This window comes from Aulonocara sp. 'chitande type north' Nkhata Bay, linkage group LG19, assembly GCF_057382095.1.
Source record: "Aulonocara sp. 'chitande type north' Nkhata Bay isolate Kocher_YH1m ecotype deep benthic linkage group LG19, A_spYH_male_GT1.1, whole genome shotgun sequence".
Lineage (NCBI taxonomy): Eukaryota > Metazoa > Chordata > Actinopteri > Cichliformes > Cichlidae > Aulonocara > Aulonocara sp. 'chitande type north' Nkhata Bay.
Genome location: NC_141362.1, coordinates 8,758,883 through 8,774,660, shown reverse-complemented (window position 1 = coordinate 8,774,660; position 15,778 = coordinate 8,758,883). Strand labels below are relative to the sequence as shown.

General features: G+C 39.5%; 2 protein-coding genes across 7 annotated transcripts in view; both read right to left on the bottom strand.

Moving 5' to 3' along the window:
- Window positions 1–30: 30 nt before the first annotated feature.
- Window positions 31–8,985, bottom strand: rpia (ribose 5-phosphate isomerase A (ribose 5-phosphate epimerase)). Of its 3 annotated transcripts, XM_086273855.1 has the most exons (10): window positions 8,877–8,985; window positions 8,708–8,780; window positions 7,759–7,819; window positions 7,491–7,546; window positions 7,313–7,372; window positions 7,012–7,076; window positions 6,863–6,931; window positions 4,361–4,502; window positions 2,982–3,081; window positions 33–2,887 (listed from the first exon to the last, which is right to left on the bottom strand). In XM_086273855.1, the coding sequence occupies exons 1-10, from the start codon at window positions 8,888–8,890 to the stop codon at window positions 2,790–2,792; spliced, it is 738 nt and encodes a 245-aa protein (XP_086129981.1). In that variant the 5' UTR covers window positions 8,891–8,985; the 3' UTR covers window positions 33–2,789. The 3 variants fall into 3 exon arrangements, with proteins under 3 accessions (XP_086129983.1, XP_086129981.1, XP_086129980.1); XM_086273854.1 differs by having other exon boundaries at window positions 8,708–8,970; XM_086273857.1 differs by lacking the exons at window positions 7,491–7,546; window positions 7,759–7,819 and having other exon boundaries at window positions 31–2,887; window positions 8,708–8,970.
- A 4,686-nt stretch (window positions 8,986–13,671) lies between these two features.
- The window catches only part of slc4a11 (solute carrier family 4 member 11), a 102,736-nt gene continuing 100,629 nt past the window's right edge, over window positions 13,672–15,778 (bottom strand). For all 4 annotated transcript variants that reach the window (XM_086274400.1, XM_086274402.1, XM_086274403.1 and 1 more), the window contains one exon: window positions 13,672–15,108. In XM_086274400.1, coding sequence (XP_086130526.1) covers window positions 15,042–15,108 — 67 coding nt within the window. In that variant the 3' untranslated portion in view covers window positions 13,672–15,041. The remainder of the gene's footprint in view (window positions 15,109–15,778) is intronic.

Below are 15,778 nucleotides of genomic sequence, written 5' to 3'. Positions count from 1 at the left end.
TATACAAAAGACGAATTTAGCTATGTATTGTACATAAGGGTATTAGCGCATAATCTGTATATAGAACATTTTGTTGTGCTGGCATTAAACTACCTTAAGTACACCAAGCAGATTGAATATCTAGCGCCTCCCTGTGGTCAAAAAGGAGGGTGGTACTTTCCTGCATTCTGCACAAACTCGAGCACAGCTTGTTATATTCATTCCCGTGTGCCTAGTGACTAAACTGCTCCACCGAGGACACCATCTCCTCTTCTCTTTACTGAAGCCTGCACACCTGGAAAACACCACTCTGAGCACTTTGCTGTTCACGCTGATGACTGACACATGACCACCAACCACACTATGAAGTTTGCGGGCAATGCAACAGCAGTGGGCCTCATCAGGGATGACCACCTGGCTTACAGAGAGGTGGTATAACAGTTGGTGTGGAGTCAACAACCTGATCCTGAACGTCGGACTTTGAACATGGTGTCACTGGTCAAGAGGGCACAACATTAGGCTGCACTTCCTGCGCAGGATGACGAGAGCCCCCCTAGTCCCACCCATCCTCACTACATTCTAGAGCGGTACCATAGAGGGCATTTTGACCAGCTGCATCTATGTGTGGAGTGGCTGCTGCAGTACCTCTGATTGGAAGACTGAAGAGAGGCGAGGATGGTGGAAGAAAATCACTGAGGCTCGCCTTCCCTCCATTTAAGACACTGCACCCAAGCGCTGCTTGTTTCGAGGCACAGACATCATCACTGCATCCTCATCCCTCTTTCATGCTCTGTTGTCCCAACCCTCGCATGTTACAGGATTTCTGCTGCTATACAATTTTATATTTCACAATATTTCACCAACTGTAATGAAATTTTGTTCCTTGTATACCTGTTGTACAGTGACTGACAAGGTCAAAGTCAAATAATGTTCAGAAATCACACATTGGTACGGATATCATCTTAATATTTTAACTATTATTCAATTTGCTATTTTGTTAATAGCTTTAAATAAAGGGAAATAAGTGTCAACAAGTATGCTCACACTAAATCACAAAAAAATAAAACAAGACATTGAGTTATAATTTTGGTCCTGTATTGACAAAGAAATTAGAACCTTTGCAGCAAAAATAATAATAATCACAGTCAACTGGTAAAGAAAAGAATGGAGAAAAATACCATGCTGGTGCAAAAATATTCCAAACACATTCCCAGATTGCTTAACCTTTCATCTCCAGGCCACTTGAATTTGATTTATGAGACTGGAATAACATTAGAACAGGAGCCGAGTGTGTGCACTTCACAGTGTTTTTTTTTTTTTAAACATATTTGCCAACTGACTGCATTTGCATGACTTGATCTTGAATTTCGCAGCTCTGCCCATGTCCAGAGTCTCTCAGAGTTTTACATTGAAACAAACACATTCACAAAAATAAAACCACAGTGTAAGGCATAGTAAAGTCGAAGGAACGGCTGAATTTGAAAACCATAAGAACAACATGTGATGGCTGATGCAGGCAGAGACAGTAACTTGGCCACAAAATAACATAAGGGATCATTTCTTCAAGGGACAGACTCCATGCTATAAACTGAACTACGAAGATGCAGTTTCACCAACACTGACAACGCTTTTGTCTTAAACTAAAATATTTTAAAGGCATTCAACTATGAAAATGTATTAACTTTTGCTACTTGAATCATAAAGAACATTCTATTACTTTGGTATTACAAGACACAAAATGTACTCATGGTTCTAGTGAAACTTACATAATCTACAGCACGCCAAAGTTAAATAGCATGGCTGTCTACCATCATTACCTACTTCAAGTTACGTTAGTGGGAGGCGTTCAGTGTCCAGATGACTCGTGTAAAGGATAAGTAACGGTCATGCAGGTGACATACAGGCACAAAAAGAACAGAGACAGAGGAAGGAGATGTGTACGTGCATTAGTTTTGCTTTTTTCCTGGACAAACAGCGAGGCTGAGGACTTTAACCTTCAATGATTAGTCTAACTTTACAGGAGCAGTTGTGAAACCTCAGAGGAAACCACATATATTTCCCCAGTCTGTCCTCATTCAGGACTGTTGTGTCATGTTAGGCTTCTTCAACAAGGAAACTTGCATTACACTCCACCTTTATATTGTGCATCTTTGTAACACATTACCAGAGGCTTCATAGCTGCACTAGATCATTTTATGCCTCTTGCTGCTTAAATTGGGATATTCATTAGTAGTTCTTGCCATCCCTCCAAAAGCAGGGAGACTAGTGCTGACTGCTTACAGGGTTTTTTTTGGTTTTGTCGGCCTAGCAGATGTTTTGACATATAATTATGATATTTATTTTATTATTATTTTATTTTTTTTAAATGTGCCTTTAAAAAGGTCTTCTTTTTTTAAATCTCAAGGCACTCCTTAATCTGGCTGTGCAGCACTGCAGTGGTTCACCTTAATACTTGAGAACCACAACTCTGCAGAGACTCTGTCAAACCTGCTAACTGCAGAAGAGCCAAAATTCCCAGTGTGACCGGGAAGACAAACTGGGGACATTACAGGCTAAGAAAGAAGATGCGACGCACTTGATTTTACTCATCAGGCACTTTAAAACTCTGAAGCACCACCAGCAGGATGAGAAAACCAAGTGATCTTCAGTGAGATCCTAGTGAGATGTGTGAAAACTGCCTTGCTTTGCAGGAGGTGCAGCTCAACCCAAACAGTAGGGCACCTGGAGGAAATCAAGACTATGGCACTTGTGGGAGCGGTGAGGTCATTCGGAAAGATGAGCAGAGAGAGATTGTGTTGATGGTGGAAAACTCAGTTGACCGCAGGATCTCGAACCTGCACGCTTCCGTCCTCCATGCCAAAGTAGGCCCTTTCGGCCATCCCTACGAAGAGCCCGGTCTCTACCACACCTGTAAGCACACAGAGACAGGCTGAGCACTCTGAACACTGATGGATGGACCAATATACTTACAACAACAATGAGACACGCCCCAAGCTCCTCACCCGGGATCATCTTGATTGCAGTGTTCACTTCCTTCCAGTTCTGAGCATGCTCAAACTTCCAGTCCAGGATGAAGTTGCTATTATCAGTGACCACGGGACCCTGAAAGCCACAAATACATAACCCAGTCACTCCAGCAAAGTACGGGAACACACACAAAGCTTGTTATCTCAGGCGCTGGAAATATAATTGTTCTCCTTAGCAGTTTACAAAACGCGAGTGTGGTCTGCCACATGTAATTACTAAGTGATCGTGCGCGATTATAAAGGAAGTTTTAATTAAATAACAGCATGTCTGATCGTCAAGGATCTGTGAGTAAACAAACTGTCCCACTCATTAGCACTCAAAACAGTTTCCAGGCTCAACAGCATAAAAAAGGAAAAACAAAAAAAGAGAAAAAAAAAGAGCAATGAAAACATTAAGAGCTGGAATAATAAACAGAGGCTCCCGTCTCTCGCTGGATGTTGTTCATTTGAAAGAACAGAGTAGGAGGCAAATCATTAAAGTCTGCAGAGTGTTAATGAGGCAGTTACGGCGCCTGTGTAGGCGGCTTTGCCCTCCGCTTTCAGTGTAAACTTTCCTCAGTTTCACACAGTTGTCACAAGCCTCTAACGAAGCCGACTCACGAGGCCACGCAGTTAGTTAATTGCACTGGATTGACACTACAGGCACTGCAGCCAATGAGCTGGTCCACAGCAGCACTAAGTCTTCCTCAAAGTTACTCAAAAACCGTTTAACTATGTGCTCCTCGCTTCACCAAGTTCAGTAAACGACATATAGAAAAATGTAAAGTCCCGGTTATTGTTTGTGGGTTCAACTCCTTCATGTGAAGCCCAGTGTAATGCTTCACTGTCACTGATGAGGCAGTATCACCATCCATCATCACATCCTTCAATTTGGACACACTTAAAGATAAAAATACTAGTAGGTAGGATAAGTGAAATGAGATGATCAGAGGGTAAAATCACCTTTTACACTGAGGCCAGCTACACAGGCAACATCAGGCTGATATACACGGCAGCATTTTTGATTCTGTTTTATGGGAAGGGTTAAAATGTTGCTAATAAAAGTAGAAAATGGGGCTCAGTGACTGCGGTGTAGCACCTATGGAAGTCTGGTCGGGACAAACAACAGGCACAAGTCCCCAGAAGCAAACAAAGGCTATTAACCAATATGCTGCCACTGAAATGTCTCTTTTATGCACAGCCTATGGCTAAATTTAAACTTAAATTCTTTTTTAACTGTTGATTAACGCTAAAAGTTCAATGGTAAGTTTGAGAACCACTGAATGAAAATCCAGGAGGAAAACCAAAGCAAAGCTGTGAGCAATGAAACAGAGGTGCAGCTGAGATGTCACAGATGTTAGAGTCAGTCCACTTACTGCTTTGCTGACAGCCATTCTTAAGTTAGCCTCGCCTCCAAAACGCTTGGCTATTGTTCTGGAGACGGGAACATGCGCCATGGGGATAACCTCAACGGGAACTCCTTTCTTCCACTGTTGGCCCAGAGCTTTGGAGTCCTTCCTGGAGTTGTGGAGAAAGGGAACGAATCAAATCTGGACGAATGATCCTCACATAGATACAGATCAGTCTAAAACCTGTTTTTATTTTAGTAAAAGAAAATGAATACAAATATTTAATACTTAAAGTGTCTTATTTGGTACCCGATGTGGCTGTGATAGCTGATGTGGCAGCAGCGAGTGTCAGTTTACTTAGAATGAAAGGACACATTTCCATCACTGGTTCAAAGCTGTGGTAAAACTGGTGCTGTCTTGGAATTACAAGCACTCGTACACGGTAACGCTACAAACACACTTTCCTATCATATTGAACCGTCTGCCAAAACATAACGATTAATGACACCTCAACAGATCTCTGAATTCTACGATATTTTAATAAACAGTAGGATTACATGGTTCCTGAGGCCAAAGTCACCTGGATTTAAACTTGTCCAAAGATTTTTAATAGATTCAAGTTAAATTTGCAAACATGGGTTTCCACACCACTCACCTGCCTGGCAGGGTGGCCAGACCCCATCACCCTAAAAAGCCCAAGTGTGCACCTTTAATTATACCCAGATAGTCAAGATCTTCATATGAATAATTTTTCATGTCCTGTACATCCTAAAGGTCGGGTCAGGTTTATATGGTGGATGTTTGGAATCATGCACAGGTTAAGTCCAGTGCAGTTCATTTTTTCTGTTGTAACAGAGTAATTTAATCAACCCTGGTTTTAAAAAAAAAGTACACTGCTGAGCAATGTTCCCTCTAATTTTTCATGTGTCTGAGCGAACACAAACTCCCTGAGCGGTCCCTTGGACCCCTGTGAGCAACAGCAGACGTGTGCACTGTGGTCACGCCAGCATCGAATCCATCCAAGTTACACGGTTTATTAAAATAATCAAATTACAGCATTTACATTTATGTTAGACTACTTTATCCCACTTACAATGAAAATAAAAATCTTGTTCATGATCTGTGTAGTATGTTAACACTATTAGATAGATATATCTATCTATATCAAACTGACTTGTATTACGAGTCTGTGGTCTGGGAGAGAGTCTGTAACTCTCTCTCTGCAAAATGCAGTATATAATGACCAATGTTGGGCAATTAATTATGTAGTTACTTCTTCAAAAAAGTAACTGAGTTTTGCAAACAAAGTTTTTGCAGCTGTTTACCTAAAAATGCAGCCAAGGCGTTTTTTAAATAAACATTTCAAACTATTTACAGAACAATCAGCTGTTCTGCATCAAATTTGATGCCACACAAATTATTTGTGCCACTCCAAAAAATAATTTCTGTCCACTAAGAGATAAAGGAGAACAACAGCCTGATACCTGCAGGCCTGACAACAGGAGATGTATCACTGCTGTAACACCTGTAACACTCAGCAGTCGCCTCATTGTTCTGACACACACAACAAAACTAGTGACTACACTACACACTAACTACACAAGATTTGCGCTAAATGTCGGAAATCTCTCACATCTCAAAACACACCATCACTCCTAAAACTTCCCCCTTCCTAAACAACTAAATGCAATGTTGCCATGTCATTTTTTGATTGGTCGACATGGTACATTTTTCCACCAATAGGAAAAGGTGGGGTTTTTTTGCTCATAGGCTTTCGAGCGTTTTCCTTATAAAACGCAGTTTTTAACCATTTCCTCCCGCAGTAAATATAAACAACGACAGTATTCAGGAAGAAAACCAAACATTGCATATATATTTATCATAACTCTGGTTTTACGTGGCCGATCAACACAATTCAAAAACTGGTATAAAGTCCACACTTTTTCCCGTCAGTTGTTCCGTCCGTCCTGCTCACATCTCCAATGGTTGTACACGTTGTCATTAACGTGGCTTCACTCCACATCAGCCGCTTCGCTAACTAAAACACCGGTGTCGGCACATAAGGACGCTGTCATAGCCTGTCAACGACGCTGATTAGCTGCGTATATACGAATGTGAATCGCATCATTGGCTGGACTATGGGATAAGGTGGCATCTTCTAATCCCATACGGGAGCAGCCAGTCACTTATTGACTTACACTGCAAAACAGAGTTGTTAACGTATTAATTTTAATTTCAATTAAGCGTAGATTTTTTTTTTCCTGTGCACAACGCAGATTTTCTGTGCACAAAGAGCGTGCCAGCAGTGCGCAATTGCGCATGCGTGCAGCTTAGAGGGAACATTGCTGCTGAACTACCCGCTTTCATTTCCTTATATTTTGCTAAGAAAATGGAAACATACAACATTCAAAACAGCATGTCAACACAGCCTTAACTCTTAGGCAAGATAGGCCATGTTTAAAAGCTCACTACACCTCTGAATAACCACACTTTCTCTAACATCTGACATTTAGGTTCACTGATACACACCTGTAATCGGCAATTACAACAAAATGTTTAGCACAGCCGGCTACAATCTTCTCCTGAGTCAGGCAGCCACTGGTGAAGAAGAAGAAGAGGATGAATGAGAGAAAACACGACAGATGCTGCTTGCAATCAGACATCTGTACTGTACTCACCCTCCACCTTTTATCAGCGTGAGGTCTTTGTCCACTTCATCTGCTCCGTCAATTGCCACGTCCAGCTGCAAAAGCAAAGGCGGTGATTTTTTATGCAAGCAGACCACTGAGCACAGATACCGGTATATACAAAAGAAACTCCTGAACCATTCCCTAAATGTAGAAAATGCTATAGTCAGCTCTCCCAATCATGTTTTATTTATTTGGTTGGGCTTTGCCCCCTTTTTATTTTTATTGATAGTAAGTAGAGATAGACAGGAAATCAGGGCTTTCAGATTGATTTCCAATGAGCTCATCATACCTCGGGGTGCCTGTCCAGATCTGACAGAGTGAGGCCATGCTGTAGAATCAGCTGACGAGCCTGTGGGACAAAAAAACAAAAGAAAAGCACAGAGGAAAGAAAAACACAGTTTTAAGTAAGGGGAAATGATGTTTCAAAGCCATATTGCTCCACACTGTTGTGAAATATGCAAACCAACCTGGAAGGAGGTGGGAACACAAACAATATTGAGTTTCTCCTGACGCACTCTCTCAGCTAGAAGAGAGAGGGATAAAACACAAGGGCCATTAGTGCTTCTATTTTATGAATTCTAATAAAGACCCAAATGGTGCTGCATTTAGGAATTTGCTTGTGTTGTTAAGACAGAAAAAAAACTGTGCTCTGTGTCACAACTGGAGCAGAGCTTCAAATCTTCCTGTAGAGCTCAAAGTTGGTGTATTATCTTCTGACGTACAGGTTTCCCTCACCTAATCTATCCACAGCGTAGACGATAGTTGACCCGCTGCCCACACCAACAACCTGATTATTCTAGAAAAACACAAATAAAGTCAAACAAATGCAGTGAGGCTAAATATCCTGAGGATGTGTGGAGAAAAACAAACAACATCAAAAGATGCATAAGGGTTTAATTGACTGCAATCATAATAACAATGATCATATCATGCATCTACTTTGTTAGGACTGCTGAGTGTTTAATTCATGTATTGGCATACTAATGACTAAAACACAAGATACCAAGATTTTAGGTTTCAGCAGGTAGAAAGCTCTCTCCTGTCTCATCTAAGCCCCTCCCACTAGAAGAGCCTGGACACGTGCTTCAGACCTGCTGGTTTGGGCTCTTCTGTTCAACCCAACGTGCAGACAGCTCACTTCTTAAGCAGACTTGTTTGCTCTGTATTGCTCAGCAGCGTTTTGCTTCATGAGATTGACTTTCTAAACCCTGAACACAGAGGCGATCGGAGGTGCAGGAGTGTACATACAAATCGTAATTGCACAACAGTAAAAGGTTATTATGGACGCCCCTCATCATCATCATCATCATCGGCCCAAATGGATACCGGAGAGACTTTAATGTGACATTTGGTGAGCGGTCATGCCGTGTTAAATCAGCAGTGTACGGCTCTGTCAAATACAGCGACCGCTTAGCTAGCGGCTTACTATGTGTTGCAACATGTAACATGCACTGCTTAATGCTAAGCAAAGTTAGCTAGCTAACTCAGCTAATTCGCTTCCAAACCGTGCAAGTTAGATAACGGTAACAAATCACTAAGCTGGTCTTCTAGCTGTATATTTAGCCAACTTTACTAGCACGCTGTTATCTAAACACGCAGATAAGACTATATACTGCTGTTTCAAATCCTGTTAATAGTAAGCGACAAACTAGCAGAGAGTGAACGGTAACAGAACCTGCTGTACCTGAATGTGGTTATCCACGGCGGCGTAAGCAGCTAGCTTCTTCGCCTCCTCTGCCATGTTAGCTGCAGACTGACTGAAAAGACACACGTGCTTATAGTTATTGGGAACCGCCAGCCTCCGGGATGCTAGATACACAAATCCAGCTGCGTGTTTCTTGAAGGAGACCCACCCCTGAAGTGTCATGACCCGGCCCACAAGACACGGAGACAGACAGGTCCACCAAAGACAGCGCCGCGGACAGCTTTCCCCTCAAACAACATAGATCTGCAGTATAAGTCATAAACCCCGCCTCCTCCGTGTTAGTGGATAAAATACAAATTTCTCCTCGAACTTTTGTTTAGCAAATATTCTTTCTTTGATTATCAATATTTATCATCATTTATATTCAAGGGGTCTCCTTTCCCATAAGTTTGATTCTAATTACTGCTATAATGCTTTTAAATTGGGGTGCAACGTCATCATATCAGCTTTGACTGGCAGCTGCAATCACGGTGAAACTTGTGAAAACCTCTGTATGTATATATATATATATATATATATATAAAATATACATGTATATTTACAGAGTTTGTTTCAAATATTCAGGTTAAAAAAACGAATCTGAATTCATGTTAATGGTCACAAAGTTATATGTGCAGCACTCTGGACAGCTTACATCCTTTAAGAGAAATAATTTGTAGCATTATTATTTGTTTTTCAGTACTCAGGCAGCAGCTTTAACATTGCTGTATGTCAGTGACCACAATGCAGGAGCAGACTGAACCAGGACTACAAACTAAAAACTGCATTTCGTTGCCCTGTACCTGTGACATGTGCAATGACAATAAAGTTGTATTCTATTCTATTCTAAACCTGCTCCATCTTCTCATCTCTGGAGATTTCCATTTACAAAGCACCAACAACTCAAAGGTAAATATTATATTGGAAAATCTGTTTATATATGTTGTTTATATAGTATGTATGGTATATAAGGCTTTGGCCTTTTTTAATAAGCAGCTCGTATGTCAGCAGAACTGTAGAACTGAAAGAATGCAAGAGTAGAACTCTGTGAGGACCAAGAAGGATCAGCTTTATTTCATATTTGAGAGATAAACTTTATATTTCAGTTTGTGATGATTCTGTTCTCTTCGTGATTACAGGAGCTCCCCTCAGACTCAGACCTCTGTACCACCCAGTGAAAGCAGACAGATATCCAACATGTTCATGTTAACTCCAGAATTAACTGATGAAAAAAAAAAAACAGTACAAAGGTTAAAGTACCACATGTGCTGTCAGTGAAAGCTGCAGCTGTTTTATTGATAAAGTTAAAGACAAAAAGTCAAAAGGATTAATCACCCATGTAACCGTGTGTGTCACTACATATCAGCAGTTTGGTGTTTCAGAAAGCTGCTGATCTGAGACCTGCAGAGGTTCTATTTTAAACACTGAATGCACTCAGACACAGGAAGAGCACATGAGATTTTCTCTGACACAATTAAATAAAACCTGATGACTAAAAACTAGTGATCTGGAATTCTTTCACTGTGTTTTTTTTTTTTGCCAATAGTGTGTTATTTACCACAAAATAATTCAGAGTCATTCATACCAGTGACCAGAGAGGATGAGGATATATATATAGATATAGATATAGATAGATATAGATATAGATAGATAGATATAGATATAGATATAGATAGATATATATAGATATAGATATATATAGATATATATAGATATAGATATATATATATTTTTTTTTTTTTTTTTTTCTACAAGACTGAATATAATATCTTTATGTAAGAGTTCAGTCCAAGTATTTATAACATTAAACAAACCAAAGGTCTCTTCTGGAGTGGGCCTACAGTGGAGTTCTGAAGATTTCTCTGTAAGGGAGCTGGTGGTGAAGATCATGAGGTCCTCCTTGATCCCTGCGATGAACTTCAGTTCTTCTGATGTTTCTGAAATGATGCCTCTCTCAGTGGGTCAACAGAACATCTGGATTTCTCCAAACCTCTAGACCCAGGAAACCCAGCTTGGTCCTGATGGTCTCTCTCACCAGTTTCTCCCATGGTGGGTGTAGCTGGTAATAATTATGTGGACTCTATTATTAAATAAAAAGAACAAATTACAATACACTACTGAAACCTTCTGCTGCTGTTGTTACCAGGCTGTAGAGTGCTCTGAAGATTTAAACAGTTTTAGATCCATTACACTCACAGTCTTCTGTTAAAATCTCAAAGGACAGCATTACATTTTTGATATTAACAGTAACTCTGGGTCTCTGTGGAGTATGCAGCTGATGTCATCTGTTAAAAAATGGATAACAAAAACTAAGGAATCATTCAAAAATACAGACTTTGCGGTCACGTCCAGCGGGTGTGTGGGTGGGAGCGTGACGCAGTCGCTCCACCTCAAGTCACTCCTCCGCACTCTGGCTCCAAAAGCGCAATATGGCATCTTCCACGAGGGGAATATTTTGGCTTCATTTTTGCACCATGGGAGAAAGTGCTGTCGCGTCGTCCATCGTTTATACAGTCAGAGCTCCGCACCATGCAGCCCAGAGCGGCAGAGCGACTTAACTGATTTAACGCGACTCTGTCCGCGTACCTTTAATAACCCCACAGAGCAGATCACCTGCACTGCCAGGTTTCTTATGACTTAAGAGATCTGCGGTCATCTGCGCAGGTGCAGTGCAACAGAGACGATGTTATACTCTAAAAATTGATATTTTTTTCTGCCTATACATCAGTTCGAGATAAATATTTATTAAAACACGTAATTACTCATTCAGTAATTATGGTACCAATACACACAGGATCCCCTTTCAGTGAAGTTGGGAATATAAAAACAGTCCTGAAGGCGGCGCTGTAAATACATCTACTGGTTAAAGAGCGGTTGAAGCGTTTTATCCCCATGCGAGGATGAATGTCAGTAACATTGATAATAGCGCTTACACCGAGGTTTGTTTCAATGGAAGGATGATACTTAAAGCACCAACAATGCCTATTAATTCCCCACAGAGCAGGAAATTTATAGGTGAAATAACAGATAACTTAAAATTTTTGGAAACGTGTTAAGATACATAAAAATCTCTCTCTGTAATTTATAAATATAGGAGTGGGTTTTTATTTTTATTAAAACAAGATTGTGACAAAAAAAAAATAGAAACATAAGTAGAAATAGATGCATGTTTGCAGCATGGAGCTGTATTTCACACACGGTCCTACAGCTGCATTACTTGGCACAACCCAGAAGTTATTTTGAGTCGATTACCTTCTTACTTCCACAGCAGATTAGCATACTGAAAATACACTGCATTCTTTATGTAACCATGTGGCACATAATGTCTTGACCTTTTGTAATATCCTCTAAATGAACAAGGCTGCTGAGGGGAACGTTTTGTCCTGGTAGTGGCCGTAGATAAATGGTCAAGGTGGTCAATAACATTAGAAGGAACCTTTGTCTAAAGGGCACTAATATAAATATCAAACATTACGACAATCTGATCACCAATTCACAGTGAGCACAAGCACACACTTATTTACATCACTACTACTTTTTATTTGGCAAACAGCTTGAGATAATCTCTCTTTTTCAGCGTAGAGTGTGTGTGTGTGTGTGTGTGTGTATGTGTATATATATACACACACATATATATATATATATATACACACACACACACACACACACACACACACTATAGTAAACCAACACATTCTGTTTTGATAACCATTTTTTCTCATTTTACATCTTACAGCTTACAAATATAGCTGATCTTTTTGACAAAATTACAGATTCTGTTTGACACCTAAATTAGTATGCTATATAAAAATCCACACATCATACATTCATGATTAGAAAAAGTAGGCTATATGAAATCAGAAAAGAGGGGTGGTTAACCTAAACAAAACATCACAGTACGCAATTTCAAACAAATCCAATTAGGAGGAAGGGGAAGTCAAGGTTTCACAAACTGAGTAGTATCTTTCATCCCAAATCCAATATCAAGTCCTCTGAGAGAAGTTTGCTGCTATTCCAAAATGATCAGTACAGTGAGGATATCAAGGAACAACAACAGTACTGTCACATAAGAAGAAGAATCAGTAAATCTCAGTCCAAAGTTAGAAACTAATACCTTGCGTTGGATTATAATGGATAGTTAATAAAAACTAAACTTTGCATTGCAAACTGTACATATTCCTTCATACCTCACAATCTCATCCTGCTTTCACCAGTGCTGTCTTAAGGCTTAGTCCAAGGATTATGCAAATGCTTGCAGGCTTTTATGCCTTGCTATCTCAGCATGAGACATCCATCTGCTTAAATTGGACATCTTTCTCACATCTGTAAGACAAAGTTGAACAGAAGTGCGGGAGCTGCCATTTGGATATTGGGAAAGCAACAAAATCTGCCACTGTGGATGCCTCTTTGACAGGCAAATATATATATATTTTTTATTTATTTTTTCCTCTTGATGTGTAACGTAATCAAATCAGCGCAGAGCAGCGTTTGTACCATGAGGATGGACTGAAAAGGTGCTGTTGTAAAAATACAGCTGGCCTGTCATTGCTTCAGTGATGGGTCCGCCTTTGCTGATTCACCCCAATATCACTGGTGAAGTTCTGCTTTATACACAGTATTGCTAAATATTGAGCATTGCATTCGTTTTAATGAGAAGTTACTGTTTGACTTGCTACTTTTTTTTCTCATGTAGGATACATGTCCATTGGCATCACATTGTATTAAAAACCCAGGTGACATGCTTTAAGCAAATCAGTGCTTAGAATCTTTTTTTTCTTTTTGAGCTGTAGATAACAATATTAATCTCTCCAGACACCTGGATTATTACATGACAACATCTGCAAGCACTGATCTAATCATAACATCTAAATAGAAAACAAGACTGGGTTATTCTAAAACTCATTTTTGAACACTTGATCACAGGAAAAAAAATGCATTTTGTTCAGTCCAAAGCTCTCAGATGCTTTGTTTTGTTTTTTTTAACCTGACTTTACTAGCAATGCACCAGAACTGTGACATGGAACTGGAAGGGACTTTGATATGTAAACTGTGGGAGAGTCATATGTGAGACACACTCGGAATACAACATTTGGTATCTGTGGGATGAAAAAGAGCAAAAAGAGAACAACAGGTCAGGGCAAACACACAAAATGATCATTCTCCACTTGACAAACGGTCATCATGATAAATAAATAATCCTAGATTTGAACAATAATAAGTTTTATATACTGCCATAATATATTCTAATATATTCATAATTTCATAAAGACTTTACTATATGATTTGGTTTGTGCTGTCTTTCTAAATAATTACACATAATATATACCCGTGGAATGTATTTTTTAAAATTCATCTGAGCACTTAAATTCCACCTTAAAAATTCGGTTTTCTAAGACCCGGCAGAAAGCTAGATGATGGCGCACACACGCACACACAGACGCACACGCACACACACCTTAATGAATACTAACGTTTTTGGAATGACTTAGAATCAAAACATGTAAGGACGCACGTGTCCTACATAGATAAAAGGGAGGATCACAGCTAAAAGGTGTAGGAATGTGAAGGTTTTAACACTGCACAATGATTAAGGTAAAGATTTTCTTTACAGTGGCCTAAACGCGGTATTACTTTCATGTAAGTGGTCCATGGAAAAGATTTTCAATACTTAACACAGTGTACAGATGGCAAACCTCCCTGTATGGCAGTGTAAAAACACAATGTGAGTGCAAAGTGTCAAAAATAGATAATGTTCATACTGACATTGTGCCATTACACCTTTCTAATTAATACGCAATTTCCACTGGCAGCAGTTTTATTACTTGAGCAGTATTAGTGAATACTTGAAGCAGTTGCCCACAGGTTAAAACACAGATGTACACACTGCAGTAGGATATTGTAAAGTGTTACCATAGAAAAGTAAAAGGTGTGAATGGAGAAGATGGAGGTATATGGCACTGAACAATCTGAGAGGGTCAAACAGAAGTGAAACAGGGAGTTCTGGATGGTCCCGTTTTATGTTTCATTTTTTTTCCTCCCTTTTTTTCGGTAGAATTTCCCCTTCAGAGAGATGCTGTCCGTTTAATGTTTGGAAAATATTTCCCACGACTCTCGTCCCTCTTCACATGACTTGCCACTTTTCCAGTGTTTCACCTAAAAGAATGTTCTTATCGGATACAAAAATCAAAACAGTCGATATATATTTCCTTTTTGCTTTCCATACAGTTTTGCATTGAAAAATATGTTTTTGTTAATTTTCTTTTTTTTCTTTTTTTTTTTTTTTGTTTAAATTCCAGATGTCTTTATGTGGATCCAGAGCTTATTCCATCTGTAGCTACATGTGTTGGGCATCCATTATGTCCAAGTATTTGGCCTCAATGATATGAGGGAGCACGTTGTTCCTAAACACAGAGCAGAAATAATTCATGTCAGTTGGTGCTTGTTAGAGCAGAAAGAAAGCATAAGAAGAAAATAAACCCCAAAGCCTTTACAGTGTCTGATTTTACCAGATAAAACTGACCGCCTTCTTATCAGTGCTACCAGTGATCAAGAGCGCATTTCTACAGTGGCTAATTTACGAGCCCCCAAACTTTAAAAGATGCACTTTATGGTTTCAGGATATTATTATTTTATACACATTTACCTTCATGGTGATTAAGTGTCAACATTTGCACTATAAAATCAGACTGAAAAAAGAATGACTGAGAATTTTCCCCCTATATTTTTAACTCATTAATGTAACCTGATTTTTATTACAATCCAGTTGGAAAAACAAAGTTGGAGGGAACCAAAACAAACAAGTGAAAAGGGGAATATTGAATTAGCTCGCACCCAGTAACCTGAAGCACAACTTTGTTGAATATCAATGCTGTGTCGTGTCTCAAGCATATGTGTAATACTTCTTCCCCACACAAAAATGTACTAATGCAGGTCACCTCATGAAAAATGTATTTTTTCAGTGTATTTATCCACTGTGATCATCTAATAAATAATTGAAACTTTGTTTTTTAAATTCAGGTATTTCCAGTAGGCTTGTATGCTGCGCTTTAGTTCTGCATCTGATCATTATGG

Bases quoted from the DNA above. Each gene is read 5' to 3' on its own strand.
- rpia (XM_086273854.1), bottom strand. From the start codon at position 8,890: ATGACACTTCAGGGGTGGGTCTCCTTCAAGAAACACGCAGCTGGATTT. The intron at 7,547-7,758 runs GTGAGGGAAACC...TCTCTCTTCTAG, and splicing joins CTACGCTGTGGATAGATTAG to CTGAGAGAGTGCGTCAGGAG. The intron at 3,082-4,360 runs GTAAGTGGACTG...TGTGGCTTTCAG, and splicing joins GAATGGCTGTCAGCAAAGCA to GGTCCCGTGGTCACTGATAA.